At 43.4% G+C, this 21,547-nt stretch overlaps 2 protein-coding genes across 2 annotated transcripts; one reads left to right on the top strand and one right to left on the bottom strand.

Moving 5' to 3' along the window:
- Nucleotides 1-1,985: 1,985 nt before the first annotated feature.
- sema7a (semaphorin 7A) lies at nucleotides 1,986-12,997 on the bottom strand. The gene is made up of 14 exons (XM_012818781.3): nucleotides 12,797-12,997; nucleotides 12,183-12,322; nucleotides 11,409-11,450; nucleotides 11,153-11,248; nucleotides 10,579-10,681; nucleotides 9,368-9,478; nucleotides 8,584-8,726; nucleotides 7,563-7,741; nucleotides 6,942-7,050; nucleotides 5,538-5,733; nucleotides 4,942-5,057; nucleotides 4,640-4,785; nucleotides 4,420-4,475; nucleotides 1,986-4,171 (listed from the first exon to the last, which is right to left on the bottom strand). Exons 1-14 carry the CDS (start codon nucleotides 12,900-12,902, stop codon nucleotides 3,744-3,746), a joined length of 1,971 nt encoding a protein of 656 aa, XP_012674235.2. The 5' UTR covers nucleotides 12,903-12,997; the 3' UTR covers nucleotides 1,986-3,743.
- A 923-nt stretch (nucleotides 12,998-13,920) lies between these two features.
- commd4 (COMM domain containing 4) lies at nucleotides 13,921-21,457 on the top strand. Its single transcript, XM_031564829.1, has 8 exons — nucleotides 13,921-14,032; nucleotides 14,291-14,362; nucleotides 14,557-14,622; nucleotides 14,741-14,780; nucleotides 14,882-15,001; nucleotides 17,468-17,548; nucleotides 19,575-19,751; nucleotides 21,046-21,457. The coding sequence occupies exons 1-8, from the start codon at nucleotides 14,030-14,032 to the stop codon at nucleotides 21,084-21,086; spliced, it is 600 nt and encodes a 199-aa protein (XP_031420689.1). The 5' UTR covers nucleotides 13,921-14,029; the 3' UTR covers nucleotides 21,087-21,457.
- The last annotated feature ends 90 nt before the right edge of the window (nucleotides 21,458-21,547 follow it).

Here is a 21,547-nt window from a genome sequence, read left to right on the forward strand (position 1 = left end):
AAGCACGACTTGTAAGAATAGTATTTTTAGGGACATCTATTCTACATTTGAAGATCTAGGTGTTTTGGAATAAACAGATGGTGCTACAACACATATCAGAATAGTTTCTCATTTAGCACAGACATTTGTCAAGTGAACCTTGTCAACTTGAAAAAAAGAAACTAAACCAATCATTTAAAGCAACACTATGCAACAATTTGACAGTTTTTGAGGTATGGTTTAATAGCCAACTAGTTTTGATACCATCCTCAATTTCATTTTGATAGCATATGGCCATGTGAAGGACAGATAAACACCTCTGTCTTTCCCACTAGCCATCCAGGATATGCCATATGTAGTTCTGTGTTCTGGGCTAGAACACCCTGCAAAAATTGAAGAAAAGCTTTCACAGCATGACATTGCCAGCTATACTGCCAAAAGACACCAGTTAGTGTGTTGGAAAGCTTCCATCAGTGTCAACGGGGCGGTTGGTGGTGTGTGCAAGGTTTTTTCATGCCTTTTAGGTTGTTAGCTTGCTAGTTTTGGAACATAACTCCTTATTGCTGCTTTAATCTGCGTTCACTAGGACTTCACCATTGGGACGTAGTTCATATTTTAGCCGTAAATGTGACCTTTTCTGGTATTCAGAGCAGAGCCTTGTTTACGTCTCCTATGTGAAATATTTACACGTCTTCGGCGTCACCAAGTGGCTCTTTTTGCAGCGCACATCTCTATGTTTACTCTGTGTGAGTGTCAACTTTAGTGACTCTGAAAGGTAATAGTCAGTACATGATCTCTTCCATCCCAGCCAGTCCTTATTACACCAGATGTCCTGAATCTTCATCCTGAATCAGTTGGTCCTCCTGATCCTTTGCCCTAGGACACCCTGCTCACTTAATGCCAGCTAAATATATACGAGTGTCCCCACTGAACGGGCCTTTCTCCTGCAGGCTACTTACCATGTGATCGCCATGGAGATGAAGAAACATTAGAGCATTTCACACATACTCTCGCCTCAGTCAGTGAAGCTAACTGTGAGGAAATTCAGTCTGTCTAAAAAAAGGCATCCGTCCTCTCAGCTATATCGCTTAAATGCCCTGAGCATGCTAATGCATACTGATTACAGTCAGCAGAGTAACCCTCTGATGTGTGCGTCTGAAAGGACAGACGGTTACTGTCAACCCAGGGAGAACACACACACACACACACACACACACACACACACACACACACCCACACCCACAAGGGCGATAATGTTCAAAGGGTTCAGCATGCCTTAGAGAGGGCTTAGCTGGGAGTATTTCCCATCTGATAAACTGACGAGTTACTACTGGGCGGTAGCTTGTGATGGAGGGCTGTCATTACGGTTGAGTATGTGCTCTGACTGCCATACCCACGAGCCTGGCTCTTTAGCGTTGCGGTCAGGGTGCAGGTTTGGTACCCCCATAGTCCTGGGTACTCCAAGGCCAGGTGGGGGTGACTGCTCTCTCCCTTTGTTACATAGCTGTAGCGTACCACCAAGGCTGGGGAGGTATTTCTTTTCTACCCTCCAAATGTGAAATCCCCTGTGCTATTCTGGTGTGTGTGTAGGGCAAGAAGAATTGAATACACGAGTAACCCTCTCCATGCCTCTTACTATCTAAAGCCCTACTCTTAGCCATCGCATAATCATAAACACAAACATCATTGCTGTCTGCACTTTCCATGACATGTCAACTGCGTGCTCCCTGCCTTTGTGTTTGTCAGTGCTCTGAATAATGGATGCCCTGGATCAGGCCTGGTGAAACATGAACAAAGGCGCTGCAGCCACACAGGTGTCACGCACACACACACACACACACACACACACACACACACACACACACACACACACACACACAGGTGTCACGCACATGTTTGTCTGTGCCCGAAGCTGCTGATTGGTTTTCCATGAGCTCACTCTTCTTCCCATCTGGACGATAAGCATCACATTTAACAATGACAGAGGACCATGGAGGACACTGGGCAAGTGTAAAAATATAATGCAACATTTTATTAAAAAAAATAATGCTATTTAAGTGGGAGAAATAATTACATTACATTATTACATACAATTAAAAGGAACAGTCTGCGATTCTAATTATTGCCATACACAAATCTTACCCAATCTTCAAGAGCCAGAAGAGAAGGGTATAATAGGATTGATTGTTCAGCTCAAGTATCAACAAGGACTGTACCTTTTTATGCATTGTCTATTATATTATAATAGAATATATATCCTAAATAATATTACAAATAGATAATAATAATAACAATAAATAAATAAACAAATGTGCAAACAATGTCAGCTGCTCTCTATCTATGTGGACAAACATGGGTGTCATTATTGACTTTCCAGGAGCTCTCCTCAATGCCCATATCACCATTATTCATACCCTTCATATCACACCTAATACACACACTACTGTATACATACACCATACACACACCATACGCACCTAATACACACACCATACACACCTAATACCCTTCATATCACGCCTATTACACTGAGCTGTGACCCCACCCAAAAGGAATGTTTCTTTTGAAAAAGAAAAGTATTCCCATGGGTTGTAGTTCAAGGGAAACGATAACAAAACAAAACCGAAACACTTGGGGGACTTCCTGTATTTCCTGTGTTAGGACTAATGACCCCCTGCTATATTATTTCCTGTGTTAGGACTAATGACCCCCTGTATTTGCACTTTCCCACCCACGATGCCGTGCACGGACTCTTCTCAGTCTCCATGAACCAATGGCAATGTAGGTCTGACCCAATGTCAACAGTCAGGAAGTTGAGCCTCGACTGTCTACGTACTGTAGTGCTGTTCTCCTACGTCAGGAAGTTGAGCCTCGTCTGTCTACGTAGTGCTGAGCTACTGGCCGTTTTCCCACACACACACACACACACACACACACACACACACACACACACACACACACACACACACACACACACACACACACACACACACACAGGCCTCTCTCTAACCCACTCCTAGGGTTCCCAAACTGTCCGCTTAATACTGATATGCACGGTACCTGCGTCCACTGTGACCCACGCCGCAGGCCCCGCTTCCACTGTGACCCAATGTCCTGTTCAACACCGCAGGCCCCGCCTCCACTGAGTACCCAATGTCCTGTTCAAACCCTTTTCAGTCAAGTTGAAACATCATCTGGTGATGTCATTACCGATGTCAACTCCCACTTCTCAGTTACTTAGTTTGTGTGCTTCCTTCAACTATTTTGTGCCTGTCTCGGGCTCAAGGTAATGGAAGATTTCTTTGCAGGTTTTGCAGAGAGCAGCTCCATGCACTCAACATACTGCCTATTGCTTGAAAGTCATTCTTTTAATTGGAAACTAAGATCTCTTTTAGTTGAAGACTTTTTTTTTAGTTCAGCCATGCAATAGTATCTAACAGGTCAGAAATCCTCCTCGCTCACCGACAAACAAAAAGCGGCTGGGGGGGGAGCCGTGGCGCAAGCAGCATCCCCGACCATGTATGGGTCTGAACACCCACAGGGACACGGGTTCAAATCCGACCCGCGGTCATTTCCCGATCCCACTCCCCATCTCTCTCTCCAGCTAATTTTCTGTCTACCTTCACTGTCCTGTCTGATTAAAGGCTAAAAGCCCAAAAATAAATCTTAAATAAAAAACACAGTTGGAAAACAGTTGGAAAAGAGCAAGAGATTACAGTGGGACATACATGTTATTACGTCTACCCTGTGGAGTCCGTGATCATTTAACGAAGCACCACCATAAGCACGATGCTGAGCACAGACGTGAGGTGTGCCGTGAGGTGTGCCGTGATCTTCGCCGCGTCGGCTCGGAGGACGGGAAAGAGAGAGGTGGTGAGCGGAGGCTGCTGCTTGAGCAGCCGGTACTCCTTGACCACGCGGGTGTAGTCGCGCTCCTGCGACACACACCTGTAGTTGCCGTAGCTGTCGTCTCTTACGGCGGGGATCAGGTGGAGGCAGATGGAGCCGGTCTTCTGACAGGCGCTGGTTTGGCTCTCGTGTTCCCACGCGTAGGCGGCGTGGTGCGAGTCGATGGGGCACGACAGGTAGAAGGGGAAGTCCAGCGGAACCGAGTGGACCATCTTCTGGAGGTCCGGCGACGTCATCAGGGTCGCTCTCTTGGTTCTGGTCAGGTTGCTGGATGCTGTGTGGACTATGAATGCAAGTGAGTCAGACTTCGGGTGTTAGCTTAGCCAACACATGACAGCAGGGAGGACCACTACATGTCACTGAGACAGCAGGGAGGACCACTACATGTCACTGAGTCATAATGGAGTGCAGCTGGAATCTCTCTCTGGCCTAAAGTCTTGGAATCTAGGGAATATCTAATTATCCATCATGCTCACTACAACAGTCAAAGGAATGGAGTAAAAAGAAAATAGAAAATCAGAAGATCTCTACCTGATTTCTGGTGGCATACATCTGTCTGGCCGTCAGCAATGTTCTGAATACCCCGACTGCAACACAATAAACACTGTAACATGATCCATGCTCCTCAAGCATGCAAGTATTCATCATAAATAATCAAGATCCTCTGAAACCTGTAGACATCAGGCCTTCAGACAGCGCCTGCATACCACAGCTGTCTAAACTGTATAATCTGTGTATGACGCAGACTTACGGGGTTTCGGCTGTGCAGCCGTCAGCGTTCCAAGAGCAGTAGGGATCGCGAGCCAGAACACAGTCTTCACAGGACTTATTATAATCCTGACACCTCTGCAAGTCAAAGTATGACACCTGGCCTGGATATCCAACGATTAGCTTCCTCTGCCAAAGGAAAAGAAAGATGAGTCTACGGGATTTATGACGGGCCCAAATCTTGCACTGAGTCCTGTTGCAGCGATTGGGTGAGTTATCGGCATTATCTACATGTCACATCCCATAATATAAAATGTTTTGTGTACTACATATCTCTGTACTTACTCTCTTGGAGTCGAGTTTCATTGTCTGGACGGGGGTCGTGAAGTTGTACAGATGGGTCTCGGAAATGATGAAGGGTTTGAGGTCATTCTCCAGGATCTTGTGGATGGTGCCTCTGTCTAAACAACATATGGAATGCAGCACAGACATAAGAGAACGATCTCAGATGCTCACGAGTCAAACCTTGGATTCAGGTTTGTCACTGATAGGGGGCTAGTACAACTTTACTGTGACAACAAGCAACAAACTCTGATTGTCATGAATTCTACATGTGTTTAACAACATTTTATTTTGTCATGTTGGATGAGGCCATCAATACACATTTGAGAGTTCCCTAAATGAGAGGATGATATGGAACTAATTTGGTTAATTTGAGAGTTCCCTAAATGAGATGTGGAACTCATTTAGTTCCTCCCCAGCGTCTTTATAAGCATACACAGATCTTATTATTCTGGAAATACCAGGCATGCTCTGAATGAGTGGTTTGTGGCAAATCACCATGGCAGTGTGGGAGGAGCACGCATACGTGTGTGTGTGTGTGTGTGTGTGTGTGTGTGTGTGTGTGGTGTGTGTGTGAGGCAGGCAGGCAGGCAATATACCAGTGCTGAGAAGCAACACATTGTGTGTGCTGTTGTTTTCCGCCTCGATACGATCCACAGCCATCTTGGTGTAGTTGTTGCTGCTGACGTAGAAAGGAGCTTGTCTGTGGATGGGGTGAATCCAGTCGGTCATTTCTGGATGGTCCTTTATGACGGTGATGGTGGAGATCGGCAGGGTCTTGCTGTTTGTAACACACTGGCAAAACAGACATAATCACACAACCTGAACTATATTTCATGTTCATCTGTTTGGGTTTGGCTGTGGCTAAAGTATGTTCGCAACTATCATTCTGTTTACAGGTCATGTACACAAATTCAGATGGGTGTGTGTATATATGTGTGTGTGTGTGTGTGTGTGTGTGTGTGTGTATGTGTGAATATGTGCGTGTGTGTATATGTGTGTGTGTGTGTGTGTGTGTGTGTGTGTGTGTGTGTGTGTGTGTGTGTGTGTGTGTGTGTGTGTGTGTTGGCAGACCAAAGCGGAATGACATTAAATTGTAGACATATTATCCATGTGTGATCCATTCCAGCGGCCTGGCCCAGAAATAGAGACTCTCCCAGACCATAGGACACAATGAGTCATCTGGGTCGGTTTGAAATACAATGTTTCCAAATCTATGTGTTATTTATTAGTGTTTCCATATCTTTGTGTTATGTGATTGGCGTTTCCATGTGAAGCTTTGGGCAAACTGAGAGGAAAATGTTGTCAGACTAGTTGTGGGGGAACTTCCTCCTCCAGGACACTGTTATACAATACAATCACTGAACACCCATCAGTGCAGCAGTGTATATGGACACAAGGATAAATGGCAGGATGTGTTTTGTGTGTTGGGATTATGAGTGCAGACGAAGTACTCTAAAACATCTTGAAGACGAGCTGAGCACTGAAAGTGTTTTCTGCTGCTGCAGGGTGGTGAAACCTGACCTCTAAAGACGTGGATGCAGGGAAAGAGAAAACATCAGCTGTGTGTGTGCGTGTGTGTGTGTGTGTGAGTGTGTGTGTGCGTGTGTGTGTGTTTGTGTGTGTGCGTTTGTGTGTGTGTGTGTGTGTGTGTGTGTGAAGGTGTGGATGCAGGGAAAGAGAAAACATCAGCCGTGTGTGTGCGTGTGTGTGTGAGTGTGAGTGTGTGTGTGCGTGTGTGTGTGTTTGTGTGTGTGCGTTTGTGTGCGTGTGTGTGTGTGTGTGTGTGCTGTGAAGGTGTGGATGCAGGGAAAGAGAAAACATCAGCCGTGTGTGTGTGTGTGCGCGTGTGTGTCTGTGTGTGTGTGTGTGTGTGTGTGTGTGTGTGTGTGTGTGTGTGTGTGTGTGCGTGTGAGTGTGAGTGTGTGTGTGAGAGTGTGTGTGTGTGTGTGTGCTGTGAATGTGTGGATGCAGGGAAAGAGAGAACATCAGCGGTCTCTTACCGCTCCGGGCCTGGGGTTGGGAATAGTGTCATCAAAGCCTCTGAAGGACGAGATCTCGAACACTCGATCGATCTCCCCCATGGAGTAGACACACACCGCAGTAGAGTTCCTAAAATGTGAACGAGATTTTCAGGTTGAATTAACGGAGCGAACAGCCAGGACTCATCTGGCACATCCATGGCCACCCTGGGACCCTAATCCAATACACTCTTTGTCCAATTCATCAGTGCCCCTCATAGGCCTTAGAAAACCTCCAACGTTTGTGCACAGTCCAGGCTCTCTAAATTGGACACAAACAAAGTGGTTTGGACCAAGCCATAAACTATTTTAGCCACTCAGCTCATTGCTTTAGAAGGGAGGGATTTCATTTGATTAGCTGTTGAGTTCAAACATCAACAACCTCTCACCGGAATCACAGAATGTTTTTGAAAGGAAACACGGATGGAATGTTCTACTACTCATAACAATACTTGTCACGGAAGCACTCAAGGTTCAATCAAGGTTTTAAAAATATTTTCTTAGTCATTGATTCAAGGCCTTTCTGTGCCCCATTACCACTCAAAAACCACAACGGCAGAGCTCTGGGCGAGGGAAGGAGACGGAGGCAGAAGCCAAGCTCACCAGCTGCTGGAGAAGAGGGCGTAGACACGCCAGTCCTTCCAATCAGCCTCCTTCTGGACGTGGATGTCCTGCAGCCGATTAAAGTAGAGCGACTCGCCCGGGATTCCACACACGAGCCGAGCCTTCAGGAACGAGGTCCAAATGTTCTGGAAGAACCTCTTGGACCCACCCTCGTCCGCCTGCAGAGGAAGGGCAGGGGACAGGTCCAGAACGACGTGTCAACATGGAGCTAAACTCGGCTCAAAGCTGGGCAAACAGAGAGGTCATGCTGAGGGCACAGTTTGATCATCTCAAACACAGGTGTATGAGACTCTCAGTCTGAACAATCCCACACACACACCCACCCCATCCTCAGAGAACAGAGCCAACAATAACCTCACTCCCAACAAACATGACCTCCACATTCAACACAGGGCTCTTTGTGCGCGAAAGCAATGCCTGTATTAAATATCCTGGAAAAACACAATATCATGCACGCGGAGGGAAGGGGTCTGTGTGGTCTCTGTGAGGTCAAGAGCAGGACGAGGAGAATGAGATCCCTCCGTGCCGGTTCTCACAGACGGGACTATGACACATACCGACTCCCGCACTGGGCTTCTAAGCCTGAGCAGGATATGATGCTGCATGACGAAGAGACAATACACGTCTTTCCCTTCCATTCCCATTACATTGGTTCCTCTGTATTGTGAGTATTGGGTGTATGAGTGTGTGTGAGCCTAAAGGTTCCTATTCAGCCCAAATCACACACACACACACACACACACATACATACACACACACACACACATACACACACACACTCTCTTACACACACACACACACACCTGCACTTACATATATTATATATTTAAAAGTATAAAGGATATGTGGGCATACCTTGCACACGCAATCACACACGCAATCACACACGCACACACACACACACACACACACACACACACACACACACACACACACACACACACACACACACACTTACATATATTATATATTCAAAAGTATAAAGGCTGTGTGGGCATACCTTGCACACGCGGGCCACTCTGGATATCCAGGGGTCGGCTTCTGGACTGTTATCTGAGTTCTTCTCACGGAAGAACACATAAATCTTTTCATCGTCGGGGTCGTTCTCAAGGGGAACCAAGAAAGCAGAGATGAAGGTTGGTTCTGTGAGGTAATCAGGGAGAAAACACACACAGAGACAAAATGTACACTGAAACTAGAACTCCTTCTTGTGTTTTCATTCCCACACCTCCCACCCCAGCAACACTTTAAGACCATCATAATTCATGTTGACCATGATGATAAGGCCACCCGAATGGCCGTGAGCACTGCACAGCTGTGGTAAAGAGATAAAATGCAATGCACCCCCCCCCCCCGACAAAAGTTAAACAGTTTAATCTGCACTGTGATGACTGCGGCTAGGTATGCAACAGCAGAATCACTGCAGTGTTCCACTGACAGATAGCCTGCTGAAGAGAAGAGGCTGACCAAGGCCGCTTCAGCAGGACACTTTAATTAAAATACTGCATACACTGCAGAGCCCTGGCATAGCTGGCATAGCTGGTAGAAGTCAGTTGGCTTGAGTGAGTGAGTGAGTGAGTGAGTCAGCGTTTGCGTGCACAGGTCTGTGTGTCTCTCGTTTACCTTCAGATCAGTCTACATGAACGATATTTATTTATTTAAGAGCAGCTTTTAGCCACAGCCAGTTCCAGTCAATATATATATATATATATACGTTCTTAGAAGCATGTGTGCTTCCTGGAAATCGAACCCATTTTCTTGGCATTGCTAGCAGTTGCTCTTACCTGTAATCCATTTGTCGTACATCCGCACATTAGTGCGCTTGCCTGCGGCCCTTCTGAACTGCAGGGAGCTGCCATCCTTGTACAAGGGAGCCGCGGCGTACAGATCTCCATCTGGGGAGGCAATGAAACATGACACCGTCTGGAACACCAAGCACCAAAGGCAGAAATAAAGCTTGGATTGGGTGTGGAAATCATCTAGGGCAGGGGTTTTCAACTGGTTTTGTCCCAGGGACCACCATTCTGACCAGAAAGTAATCCGGGGCCCACTGATGTTCCAGTGATTCCCAAAACATTTCACAGTCCCATACCCTTCTTTTTCATGTTTGTAACCGCCGCCGCCACGCCCCCTCCCCCCGCACACATATTCTGCCTATAATACTTGTCAGTGTAATTTCTTTGCTGAATATGGGTCTACATCAGTATTTTGGGCAATGCGACCTGGCTATTCAGACATAAATATGTCGACGGGCCCAGGTATATTTTTAAAAATAAAAAAAGTCAATGGTGAACTGATTTACATAGGCTCATGTCGCGGACCCCTTGCAATGCCGTCGCGGACCGCTGGTTGAAAACCCCTGATCTAGGGTTAAAGCCTTGGATGTGGAGGGGAAATAATCTAGGGGCTCAAGCCTTTGATGTGTATAATTATGGTTGCCATAGTAACTCTTGGTAATGAACTTGTACTTGTTGCTCGACACTCAGCAGGTCAGTATATCCAGCATGTTTGAACATGTGGAGCAACGTCCTTGACAAATGATATGATACAACGCTGAAACTAGCTTATTCAGGAGGCCAGACGTACGTATCCTCTGACAACCGCGTCTGGATTCTCCCCCAATGCTGTTCTCATCCATCCCACAGGTATGGGAGTCAGCTTTCAAACACTGGATTTCGATTTAATGCAACGCAATCTTTTTTTTTGTTACAGTGAGAACAACCATTCCGGTTCTCTCAGGACTTCTTGATGGAGACTGTGAGGTGATCACCACAAGCATCCTTATCAGCGTCTGGGGTGATAAGCCCCCACTGCGAGAGCAGCGTCTGGGGTGATAAGCCCCTGCTGCGAGTCTGCTATTCCTGCATGTCTGCGCTTCGGCTGGTATGAAGAGGTAGTCTGGCCACTTAAACAACAGGAATCCAATGTTGTGATAAGGCAGTCTCTCACAGTTTGAATCAGAGTGAATATCCAGCATGAGGTAGTACTGACTCACCCACAGAGAGCGATATGGAGTTCTGTGAGTATGTGTGTGGGGTGATTCCTATCCCCTCGTAGCTCTCTACTACCTCACCAGGGCGGCCGTTTTCTTTGGGGTACTGGAAAAAAAGCAGAGAGAAACAAATGCTGTGTTTAGCATGCAGTGATTCCAGTTATCTAGTGGTAAACATCAGTAGAGAAACGTTCGGTTGTTTTGGAAATGGGACCACATATGGCAGTCTTATGTTTAAGGCATTTAGAACTCTATGGTGGCGTTTATGTAGGTTAACTTCAATGGAAGTTACATGGCTTGAGTTTACCACAAACTGTAATTAGAGGGACTGCTCTCAAAGTAGATCTGGATGCCAGGACCTCATTAGTCTGTGTGTGTGTGTGTGTGTGTGTGTGTGTGTGTGTGTGTGTGTGTGTGTGTGTGTGTGTGTGTGTGTGTGTGTGCGTGCGTTCATGTGTGTCCGTGTGTGTGTGTGTGTGCGTGCGTGCGTGCGTGTGTTCATGTGTGTCCGTGTGTGTGTGTGTGTGTGTGTGTGTGTGTTCATGTGTGTCCGTGTGTGTGTGTGTAACTTCCTTACCAGCCTCCAGCATTGTCGTCTCTCTCCATTAGTGCCACAAACAAACAAGCTCTCCTGGAAGTCCTCAATAATTGTGATTACATTGTCACAGGAACCCTAAAGCAAAGACAAGCTCTTGTTTGAGTAGTTTATGGATGAATACTAATATTCAGTTTACTAAGTTAGACCATTAGACCACTGAATTAGCAAGATGTGTTTGAACTCCTATAAGTCTGAATATTAGTGTATGTGGGACTCTGTAACTGAGAAAGCTCACCTCACTGCAGGATTGGTCTGGGCTGGTTGAGAGTGTATAGTTCTGTAAAAAGAAACAAGCTGTTGAAAAGTTGTCGAAACACGTTGTTGAAATGTGAGAAACAACTCATTTCACTTTTTAAAATGTCGCAACCTCAACCTAGCCTGCATTTTCACGTTGAGGTATCAGAGTAGCTTGAAATTTAAGAGTACCCAGTTGGCTAGCCTCTCTGCATATTTAACTGCTATTTTCAACGAGTGCGATCTTATTTCTAGTGCTTTAATAGCACCCCAGTCTCCGAGGTCGGAAATAGTTGGTGAATGTTAGTTTTTACTGTTCTCGTTTAGTAATGCCTCAAAAAGTATAACGGTATATTGTTTTCATCTAGCTCATGTATTGTTTTCTTGAGCATGGAAGTTTATTTCTTGCGCATAAAAAAATATCGAATGCAGCACAGAATGAAGTATCATCAAGACATAGAGGAGTGAGCACATCATAATCACCCCTTGGCGAATGGGTATTCAAGGACAGAGACATAATAAAGAACGCCTAGGGTGTCCGTTATTCTGGGCATAAATTAAAACTTTAGCGCATAACATTCGGGCCATCGTTTCGGTAGTTTGCAAACTCAGTACTGTTTACTTTAAGAGCTGCGAATGATTATATGGATATCACAGCAGTCATAAACAAAGAAAGACACCTGCTATTGATGTGTGGGTAGTATGACCTGCAGATACTGGAAAACAGTCATTAACGTCTATCTCACAGGTGAGTGTGGAGACTGCATGCACGTACCTCCAAAACACTACCGTTTTTCAAATCAATCTGAAGCACGGAGTTTGTTCCCCCGATGAAGAGACTGTCTGAATTCTCTTGATAAAAAAACACGGAGTGACTTAAAATGATCTGGTAAGGAAGGCTGTCATTAATTCCATCTGCAAAGAAAAAGGAAGATTTCGGACCACAACAAACATGAGACTATAAGCATGCTATTTTATTCATGTTTTGCATCCATTGATGAAGCTGGAGTGTCCTATGTCCCAAGTGTTTTAATACAATTGAGAGCTAAGGGACTTATTTCAGCTTAGGTGCCTGCTTTTCTTAATGCGCTTAATCCAAGAAGCGGCTTCGCAACTTGATTTTTAACGCAGTGCCTTTTCCAATATCTTACATTTAAATAGTGAAAAGTGAAAAAAATAGTCACTACGCAGTCAAGGTAACGATAAACTAGACATACGGGCAACAATAGGTAACAAGGTAACAATAAACTAGACATGCGGGCAATGATGAATAGGTCTAGTGTCATAATCTAGGCTAATACATTTAGCGTTATTCCTTATCATTACGTATTAATCTCAAAGTGGAAAAGATACTCCGGGACAAAATGAAAAGTGGTCACTATAACTTACTCTGATGTAAAGTAAGTCTTGGTATATTCCGTGGGTAGACACAAAACACAAATGTTATGATCAAGCTCCATGAACAAAATCCTAATTCGAACAGAAGCGGTCTCATTTTGGTCGATATTCCTTAATCAAAATAGGTTACAGTTCCTTCACAACATTGTAAACCACCTTGGAGTGGAGTCCCAAGCTATATCTTCTGCCTATATAATCCATGTCCACGCCCACAGGTCTAGCAGAGGAGGGGGGGGGGGGGGGGGGGGGGGGGACATCATTCTGCCGTAACGCAAAATTTAAATGTTAAATGTTTCAATTTCTCATTAAATATTTGAATAAGTGACAGTTGAACCCATAAGGGGCAAGTAGAGCAATGAAACAGGTTTCTGAAAGTAGATCAGGTGGGTACAGTAAAAAAAAAAATTGCACTTTTTATTAAAGGATTTTATTTAGTTTTCATGATTGATTGGAACATGGATACGCCTTTTTGATATGAACCATTTTTATTGTCATAATACTAAAGATGCTTTCTTCTGTAATCTTCTTATAATTGTCAAATGGTTTTATATTTGAAATTAAATCCTTGGGTCGGGCTCATCAATGGCTCAGTCTAATCAGCACGGCTGTGTTGGACAGCGCAGACCTGAGTGGGGCACCACCAAAGAAGTGCGCAGGGCACCGGTCCTTTCGACAGGCGACAAAGGCGGTTGCCTGCATCTATATAGTCATCTATGGTTGCCTGGAGCGCCACCCGGAATGGAGCGCCAAAAACTGCGCCCAGCAACAACAAAAAAATATATATTATCTTTTTTTTTTTTTGCTGGGCAGATTTTTTTCTATATCTCCAAACAATATTTTGAAAAATTAGCCATCCCACGCTATCTTAAGTAGCTGCTGAATATCAGAAATGGCTAATAGAAACGTTTTGTGAAATTACTGTTTTTTGAAAAGGAGTGCAGTACTTTACTGAACTGTTAAGAAGGTTTTTTGGGGGGTGGGGGGTGTGAGGCTTGCCTAGGGCACCAAATGTGCTAGGTAGGTCCGGCCCTGGAAGTGATAACGGTGCGAGGGGTACAAGTCGTTTATAATGTGCCCATGCCCCTCACCTTTAGGCAATACTTGGTCACCAACAATAATTCTACTCCAGCCCATAAGATGTCGCTGTACACTTTGCAACCATCTGGAATATAGAAGAAGAAACTATCACATCAGCTGACGGGTGGTGAGCACATCATCAACAAAATGGTATTTTGATTTTTTGAGTCTGCTTTTTTCAGATTTGAATGAACGCAGTGTCATATAGGCTCTGTGTTTGGTCGTGTAATTGTCTAGGATATTTTGCAACAGAATGCATAGGCCTACATTATCTGATAACTTGCAGCCTCTACCATAGCTAGCTAATTTAGCTAATGTTAACAACAAGCTGGAACCAACTAAATCGGCTGATGAAGATGTTCTTGTTCAGAAAGAAATCTGATAGAAATATTTTTTTTCTTCCTTTAGCGATTTCGGTTCTGCGGTGATTTGGACTGTCCAGACTGGGTTCTTGCGGAGATCAGCACGCTGGCTAAATTGGTGAACATCAAGTTTCCCTACTCTTGTAATGCCTGTAACTCGTTGAATGAGATTATGCCATGATGTCTGTTTTGTTTTGCTGCAATAGAGAAGGAGTTATTGCATTACCTGCATTTATTTGGCCAAAATTGCCAGTATTATTATTCACTGACTTCTTCGTCCGTAACTGTCTTTGGCTCTTCCACCCCCTGTAGTCTAGCGTCAAAATGAAGCTCCTCTGTGTTCAAGTGTTGAAGGATATTTTAGAGGACGGCATTGACGTAAGTGGATGTTGAATATTTGGTTTCATGTCATTTTGATGTTGAATATAATTTTCATCAAAAGTCATCATGGTTATAATGATTACGGATACTGATTTCTTACTTACTTCTTTTTCAGTATGATAAAGTTGAAAAGTTTACATCGGATGCAAAATTTGGTAAGAAGCAATCTCGATTATCTCAAGCTCAAACTTCATGATAATAGTTTTTAATGTAATCTGATTTAAATTTAGTTTTCCTAAATTTACATCTGTTTCAGAGATTGGCGACATAAAAGCCAGCATTGCTGTGCTTAGCTTCATTCTCACCAGCGCTGCAAAGCATGATGTGGATAGTGAATCTCTGTCAAGTGAACTTCAGCAGCTAGGGCTACCTAAAGGTAAAGTCAGGGCTCTACAGTGCGAGTATTTCACTCGCATTTGCGCCTAAAAATAGGTATGTGCGAACTTGAAAAATAATTTACGAGCACAGTGCGCGAGTGACGGGCTGTTGTCAATACACCGAACAACTGCGCGAAGTAGTGAAGCATACCATAGATTTCATATGGAAACAAGTGACGGGGTCGCGACTGCAGGATGTGAACATAGCATGATGACGCGCTTAACTTCATGCAAATGAGAGCAACGATTCCCAACCAATGGGCCAGAGCCATATAAATAGAGAGTTACGACGATCTCGCCGACATGTGATTACTTGGTATAAGTAGCTCGCAAAAAACCCACTGCTGGCAACCTGTTTGAATGGTTTTCGACGGGACAGACAGCAGCACCACCTCGATTTACTGACATTTTCGGTATATTAACACATAATATCAATTGGTTACTGGTGTGTTGTATCCTGTTTATGTCTGATACTTTATTAACATTTATGTATTACATTAACTTATAACACTAGGCAGCAATATTGTGAAGCAGAGCTAGAAATGGCTTTGCTAGCTCCCATACTGTAGCTCACACCAGCAACTGCTCAATTTAAGACAAGAAAGGAGTTTGGTAACTTAGCTAGTAACTGTCAATGATAACTAGTTATTAGAATATATTAGCCAACGTTAAGTTAACTTCAAAGGGGCAGTCGAGTGTATAGGTTGTGTCAGCTTGGATAGCTAGTAGTAATTTTCGATTTAAGCCTCCCATTAGCCTTGGCAAACTTTAGCTAACTAAACCTTAGCTAACTATGAGATAGCATATCCTAGCTAAGTTATACTAGCTATCAATAGCTAGCTAGTAAACTCATTGCAGAATGGACTATAGGACAGGCCACGCATGACATTAATGAAGAAAAAATAAATGAATATGTGATTGGTTTAAATATCCTTGTCTATTTGGGCAATTGTTATTATCATTGGCACCACTTTCAACTGTCAAAACTATCCGTCTAGCTAAATCTGTTGGTTATCAGATTGCACAGCAATTCATATTGAGGATATGTGGTTGATTTAACTCTAAGGCCAGGTAGGCATAGTAGTTGTAATGTGCTATCACATCATTTGAAAAGCTAGACTTGATATTCTCTCATATTTGAATGATAATTCTGTTAATTAAGTATTGCCTTAACATTATTATTTACATTGAATTAATTGCAATTCAGCTGTAGGCATATACTAAGAGATCTGTATCTTAGAGACTAATTGCATCCACAATTTTAAGTACTGCAAGCTTGACTATTATGCAGTTGTAGACACAAACACAGGGGGTCCCTGGGCCTGAGAAGGGAAGGAAAGGAGTTTAATGTGGCTATAATATGGACTTTTAAATGTGACTAGAACTAGACTAAAATGTAATCAGTTTTCGTCGATGAAAACTAGACTAAAACTAAGAAGGATAAAAATGACTAAATGTGACTAAAACTAATATGCATTTTCGTCTTAAGACTAAGACTAAATCTAAAATAGCTGCCAAAATTAACACTGAGATAGGGGACCCCTTAATCTGCAATTCATTGTTGCTAGCTCTAATCAGATGTACTAACTAGGCTAATAAGAGAAGACTAACTTTGTATGCCAACGAACACCAATAACTAGAACTAATTTGACAGACTATAAACCAACAGACTTCTGGTTATGATGATACATGTGCTTTCTAGCTAGCTACAGTGAAAGTGTTGCTTACGTTACAGTCCAGACCTACAGTCTAACTCTAACTGCATTTAGAATCTAACAAGCTGTATCTTACAATAAACTTTAAGTTAAGCTGGCTATATAAAATACTACTAATAACAATTGATAAGAGGTCCACTAAAGTGTTGAAATATGAACAAATGCAGTAATTTGATCAATTTACCAGCTAACTTGCTTTGGAAACACTGAACATGAATGGGGTTGAACGTTGGAAAATACAATGTTTGGAACTATAGGTCACAAATGACATGCTTTACTTCCGCATAAAAAAACCCGCTGTGCTCCTAAATTTCTTTGTGTGCTCCTAAATGTTTTCATTTAGGAGCACATGTACTCCTTGGGGAAAACCTTAGCGTAGAGCCCTGAAAGTTGCACTTTGGTAAAGTTGTCTTACCTGTGTGTTTCCCAGTGGGGCGTCTGGAGTCCGTGTCACTGTTTGCCTATTCTTATAAAACTGTCAGCATCCTGTGGAGAATTAACTGGGTTAAAATCCTTAAACACATTCTTACAAAAACAATGTTTTATGGGTAACTGACCATTCATTGTGATCATTGTATCACTATTGTAAGAAAAAGGAATTTTGTCAGGTGGTTGATGCATCAATCTGTCTTTATTCCAGTAAAGTGCAGTAACGAAGCACGTAGAACATAGTCCGGATTCAGCTTCTCTCACAGGATATACTGTAATTTCTTACACTATTTTTTCAATTTTGGAATGCCCATTTCCCAGAACACACCACAGGGTTGTGTAAATCCTATGAGGACAAGCACACAGCTCTTCAGGACAAACTAAGGGAAAGCAGTTTACGACGTGAGTATACAGAACTGCAAATTACACTGCTGGTGATGGAGCAGAACCAAATTACATTATGGAGGAGTGGGATCAGTGGTTGTGGATGTGGTCTGGGGTCACCCAGGGTTAGGGTCTGGGGTCACCTAGGGTTAGAGTCTTGGGTCACCTAGTCAGAGTGAGGGTCTTGGGTCAACTAGGATTAGAGTCAGGGTTAAGCGCAATTTATGGTCATCCGTTTTCGGGGACACAGAGACACAGAGAGCCCTCTCCGATGTTGCAACCCTCTCCGAGGCCTGATGTGCACCTCCCAAATTTTTTAACTATCCGACTCCGTCAATCTGTCAATACATCGCGGTTTACCTTGTAGGTAGTAGTATGCCAACATTAGATAGCTGGCTCAGACACCTCGCAAATCCCCTCAGATGTATTTTTCAGTTACAATAATGGGTTTTTTACATTGCACAGTGTCTATTTCTCGGTAACTTTTAGAAAAACTAAGCAAAAAAAAGTAAAACAAATAACTTTTATGTACAAATACGACGGTCTGCCACCATCTTTTTTTTTTTTTAATGCTTTACAACACCCACAACCGTCAGAGAACCATAAAGGAAAATGAGTCCGTAGAGGCAACTGCGGACCACGGAGTAACAGTCGTAGAACCATAAAAAGGCCTTTAGGGTCATCTAGGGTTAAAGTCAGGGTTAGGTTTAGGAAAAAGGGTTAGGGTTACAGGAAAAGCTTTTAGACAAGGGGTTAACCCCTTAGTTGTACGGGCCAGCCAGCCATTCCCAATCGCCACCCCAGAAGAGAGTGAACTGTAAATAACCTGGGTTAGGGTTAGAATAGGTGTAGATCAGGTTCATAGCCAGGTGTATGCAGTTATGTAATAGGTGTGCCTGTGTGTCTGTCTGTATGCATCAAGTAAGTGGGTGCATCCGTGCATGGAGAGAGTGCTAAGAGGACCAAACATTCTGCTAAGCTTACTGTATGCCGTAGGTTGGGGTGTACCTGTGTGTGTGTCTCTGTCTGCATTATATCAGTGGGAGCAACCGTGCATGGAGAAAACAACACTATACAAACCAAAAAAATGTGCAGTATGTCAAGGTGTACCTGTATGCGGGTTTGTGTATGCATTCTATCAGTGGGAACATTCATGCATGTGTAAACCATTTGGGCATACAGGTTTAATAAGTTGGGTTAATTTGTCAACCTGTCTAGACATGCCCTTAGGGTACACATTCGTATCCAATGCCCTCTTCATGATATGAGTGTGATATGTAAGCTGAATACATCTAAAATAAAGTTTGGTAAATGCCAAGAGTGTGTGTGTGTGTGTGTGTGTGTGTGTGTGTGTGTGTGTGTGTGTAGATAACTGTTGTGTGACTTGTGTGTGTACTGCTAATAAGTCTGGAGTTGCGTCTGTATGGTGTGGTGTCTGAATGGTTTGTTGGTTTGTACCCTTTTGTGTTACCAGTGTTGTATGTGCTGTGTCTGTAGTGTGTGCTGTTGGAATTGTGTGTTGTTTGCTAGTGTGTGAAGTGTGTGCGTGTAAGTGTATGCCACCCCCTCAGAATTCGTAACTTCATCAGTGGTTGCCATGACGAGTCCCTCTCTAAATTTTGGTTTTGAATTGTGGTGAGTGCCAAGTTCATAGGGATGGCTTCCCTCCTAAAACCCACCCCCAGCAAACGCACTACAATAATAATCTTGTGTGTGTGTGTGTTTCAATTTGATTCAGCACCACTACATTTAGGCTTTACCTTCTCAAGGTTCTTGAATAGTTTGTACGGTTGTAATTGCTAGAAAACAAACTCATTGTTTCCACCCACATTTAGACTAAATCCTCTCATGGTTGTCCCCAAATATGATAACATAGCTAGTGAGATTAGCTAACCACCTGCTTGGAATAGCTGGCCTTCACCGACCGCACTCTTTGCCTCTCTTTTTCCCAGTGGGCCGTCTGGAGTCCGTGTCACTGTTTACCTGTGTGTTTCCCAGTGGGTCGTCTGGAGTCCGTGTCACTGTTTACCTGTGTGTTTCCCAGTGGGTCGTCTGGAGTCCGTGTCCTGGAGGGTTGACCAGACGCTGAGTTCCAGCGAGCTGAAGGAAGTGAACGAGCCCACCGTCCAGCTTCGGCTGCAGGCCCAGGAGCCCGAGTCGGGCTGCACAGAGACCACGGTGGTGTCCATTACGGCAGACAAGTTCAGAGTGCTCCTGACGGGTCAGTGTCATCACTGTCTTTTTCTAATAGATTCTTTTTTGTGATCTAATTGTTTTGTTTCGGTTTTTCTATTTGTTTTGATATTTTATTGCGATTTAATGGTACAGCACTTTGGTCAGCGTTAGTTGTTTTTAAATGTGCTTTATAAATACATTTGACTTGACTTGACCAGATGGGCTTTGCACATGTCACAGACATGGCTACTGTTGGAGAGGGGATACGATGGCACCTTCTGAAGTTCGATTATATAAAATTCCTGAATGATAGTAGAGTGGATTTTCACTATTATCTTTTATTCATTTGATCACATTCTCAGAGGGTCAAAAGTTTACATGCACTTTGTTAATGTTTAGCCTTTATTAATTTGATATTCTCAGAAGGTCAAAAGTTGACATGCACTTTGTTAATGTTTAGAGGCAATGCCTTTGAACAGTGTAACTTGAATCAAATGCTCAGGGATGTTGGCCCAGTTCTCCTGGCACAACTTGTGCAGCTGAATCAGGTTTGTGGGTCTCTTTGCACGAACCTGCTTTTGCAGTTCGATCCACAAATGTTCTATTGGGTTAAGGACTGGGCTTTGTGATGGCCACTCCCAAACTTTTACTTTGTTGTCCGTAAGCCATTTTGTTACCAAGGAGAAACCCGACTTTTTAAGATCTGATTTATTTAGATCTTCCCATGATGACAAGCAAAACTACACTGGTTCTGAAGGCCCTGAAATACAGCCACTGCTGCACACCCATAATGACAGTTAGATTCTAAAGCCACTGCTGCACACCCATAATGACAGTTAGATTCTAAAGCCACTGCCGCATCCCCGTAATGACAGTTAGATTCTAAAGCCACTGCCGCATCCCCATAATGACAGTTAGATTCTAAAGCCATGACGGCTGTTTCCGGAAGCTTCCAGGCTGTTTAAAGAGACAGTACATTTGGTATATGTAAACATTTGACCCACTGGAATTCTGATATTGTGAATTAAAAGCTAGTCAACTTTTGTTCGTCAAACCACACCAACAAGGACAATACACACCATCCCTAAACCATCTTTCAGTTGTTGATAGCATGACTGTAGAATGTGTTAGGCTGCCACTAATATGTTTCTTCTCTGATATGTGTTTCTGTGTGTCTTTGTTTATACACACTAAGACTGTGGAGATTGAATATGGTGATGATGAGGATCTTTAATCTGCATTTAGCCAAGCTTGGTGATTGTAATATTGATGATCTTTAATCTGCATTTAGCCAACCTTGGTGATTGTAATGATGACGTGCCCCATCTCCTGTCTTTCAGAACTCAAACAAGCCCAGGCTATGATGAGTGCCCTGCAGTGATCCTCTGAAAGGATGAAGCACTGTTGTATTATTGATCCTCTGAATGGAAGAAGCACTGTTGAATCATTCAGATATTTTGTAATTGATCAGTGGAGAATGCACCACAACACCATCATGCAGTCTTGTACAGAGGACCATACCACCTTTACCCTCATGTGTGTTATGGATATAGATTATATTTTCCCTTATTAACATTCCTTGAGGGCTTTCAGCATTTTAGATGTATGAAATTGTGCCTTCATCCATCCCTTGATTGTTTTTTGCCTCAAGTACATCAAGTTTGATATGTACAGAATGCGCACTTCATGTACAGTTTTTAAGTTGATTTAATTTGATATTAAAGAAATGTGATTCATATTTTGATACAGTTACTGCGTTGTCTGTCATATTTTGTCATGGTTGCTAGGTTGTCATGTACCAGTGTGATGTTGGGCAGGTGTTCTGGAATACTACAGCATTAT

Source organism: Clupea harengus, chromosome 3 (assembly GCF_900700415.2).
Source record: "Clupea harengus chromosome 3, Ch_v2.0.2, whole genome shotgun sequence".
Taxonomy (NCBI): domain Eukaryota; kingdom Metazoa; phylum Chordata; class Actinopteri; order Clupeiformes; family Clupeidae; genus Clupea; species Clupea harengus.

Coding starts and splice junctions, on each gene's coding strand:
- sema7a (XM_012818781.3), bottom strand. CDS start 12,902: ATGAGACCGCTTCTGTTCGAATTAGGATTTTGTTCATGGAGCTTGATC. Junction 11,249..11,408: donor CAGACCAATCCTGCAGTGAG/GTGAGCTTTCTC, acceptor TCTTTGCTTTAG/GGTTCCTGTGACAATGTAAT. Junction 9,479..10,578: donor CTCCATATCGCTCTCTGTGG/GTGAGTCAGTAC, acceptor TTGCCTCCCCAG/ATGGAGATCTGTACGCCGCG.
- commd4 (XM_031564829.1), top strand. Junction 14,363..14,556: donor TCAGCACGCTGGCTAAATTG/GTGAACATCAAG, acceptor CACCCCCTGTAG/TCTAGCGTCAAAATGAAGCT. Junction 14,623..14,740: donor TTTTAGAGGACGGCATTGAC/GTAAGTGGATGT, acceptor CTTCTTTTTCAG/TATGATAAAGTTGAAAAGTT.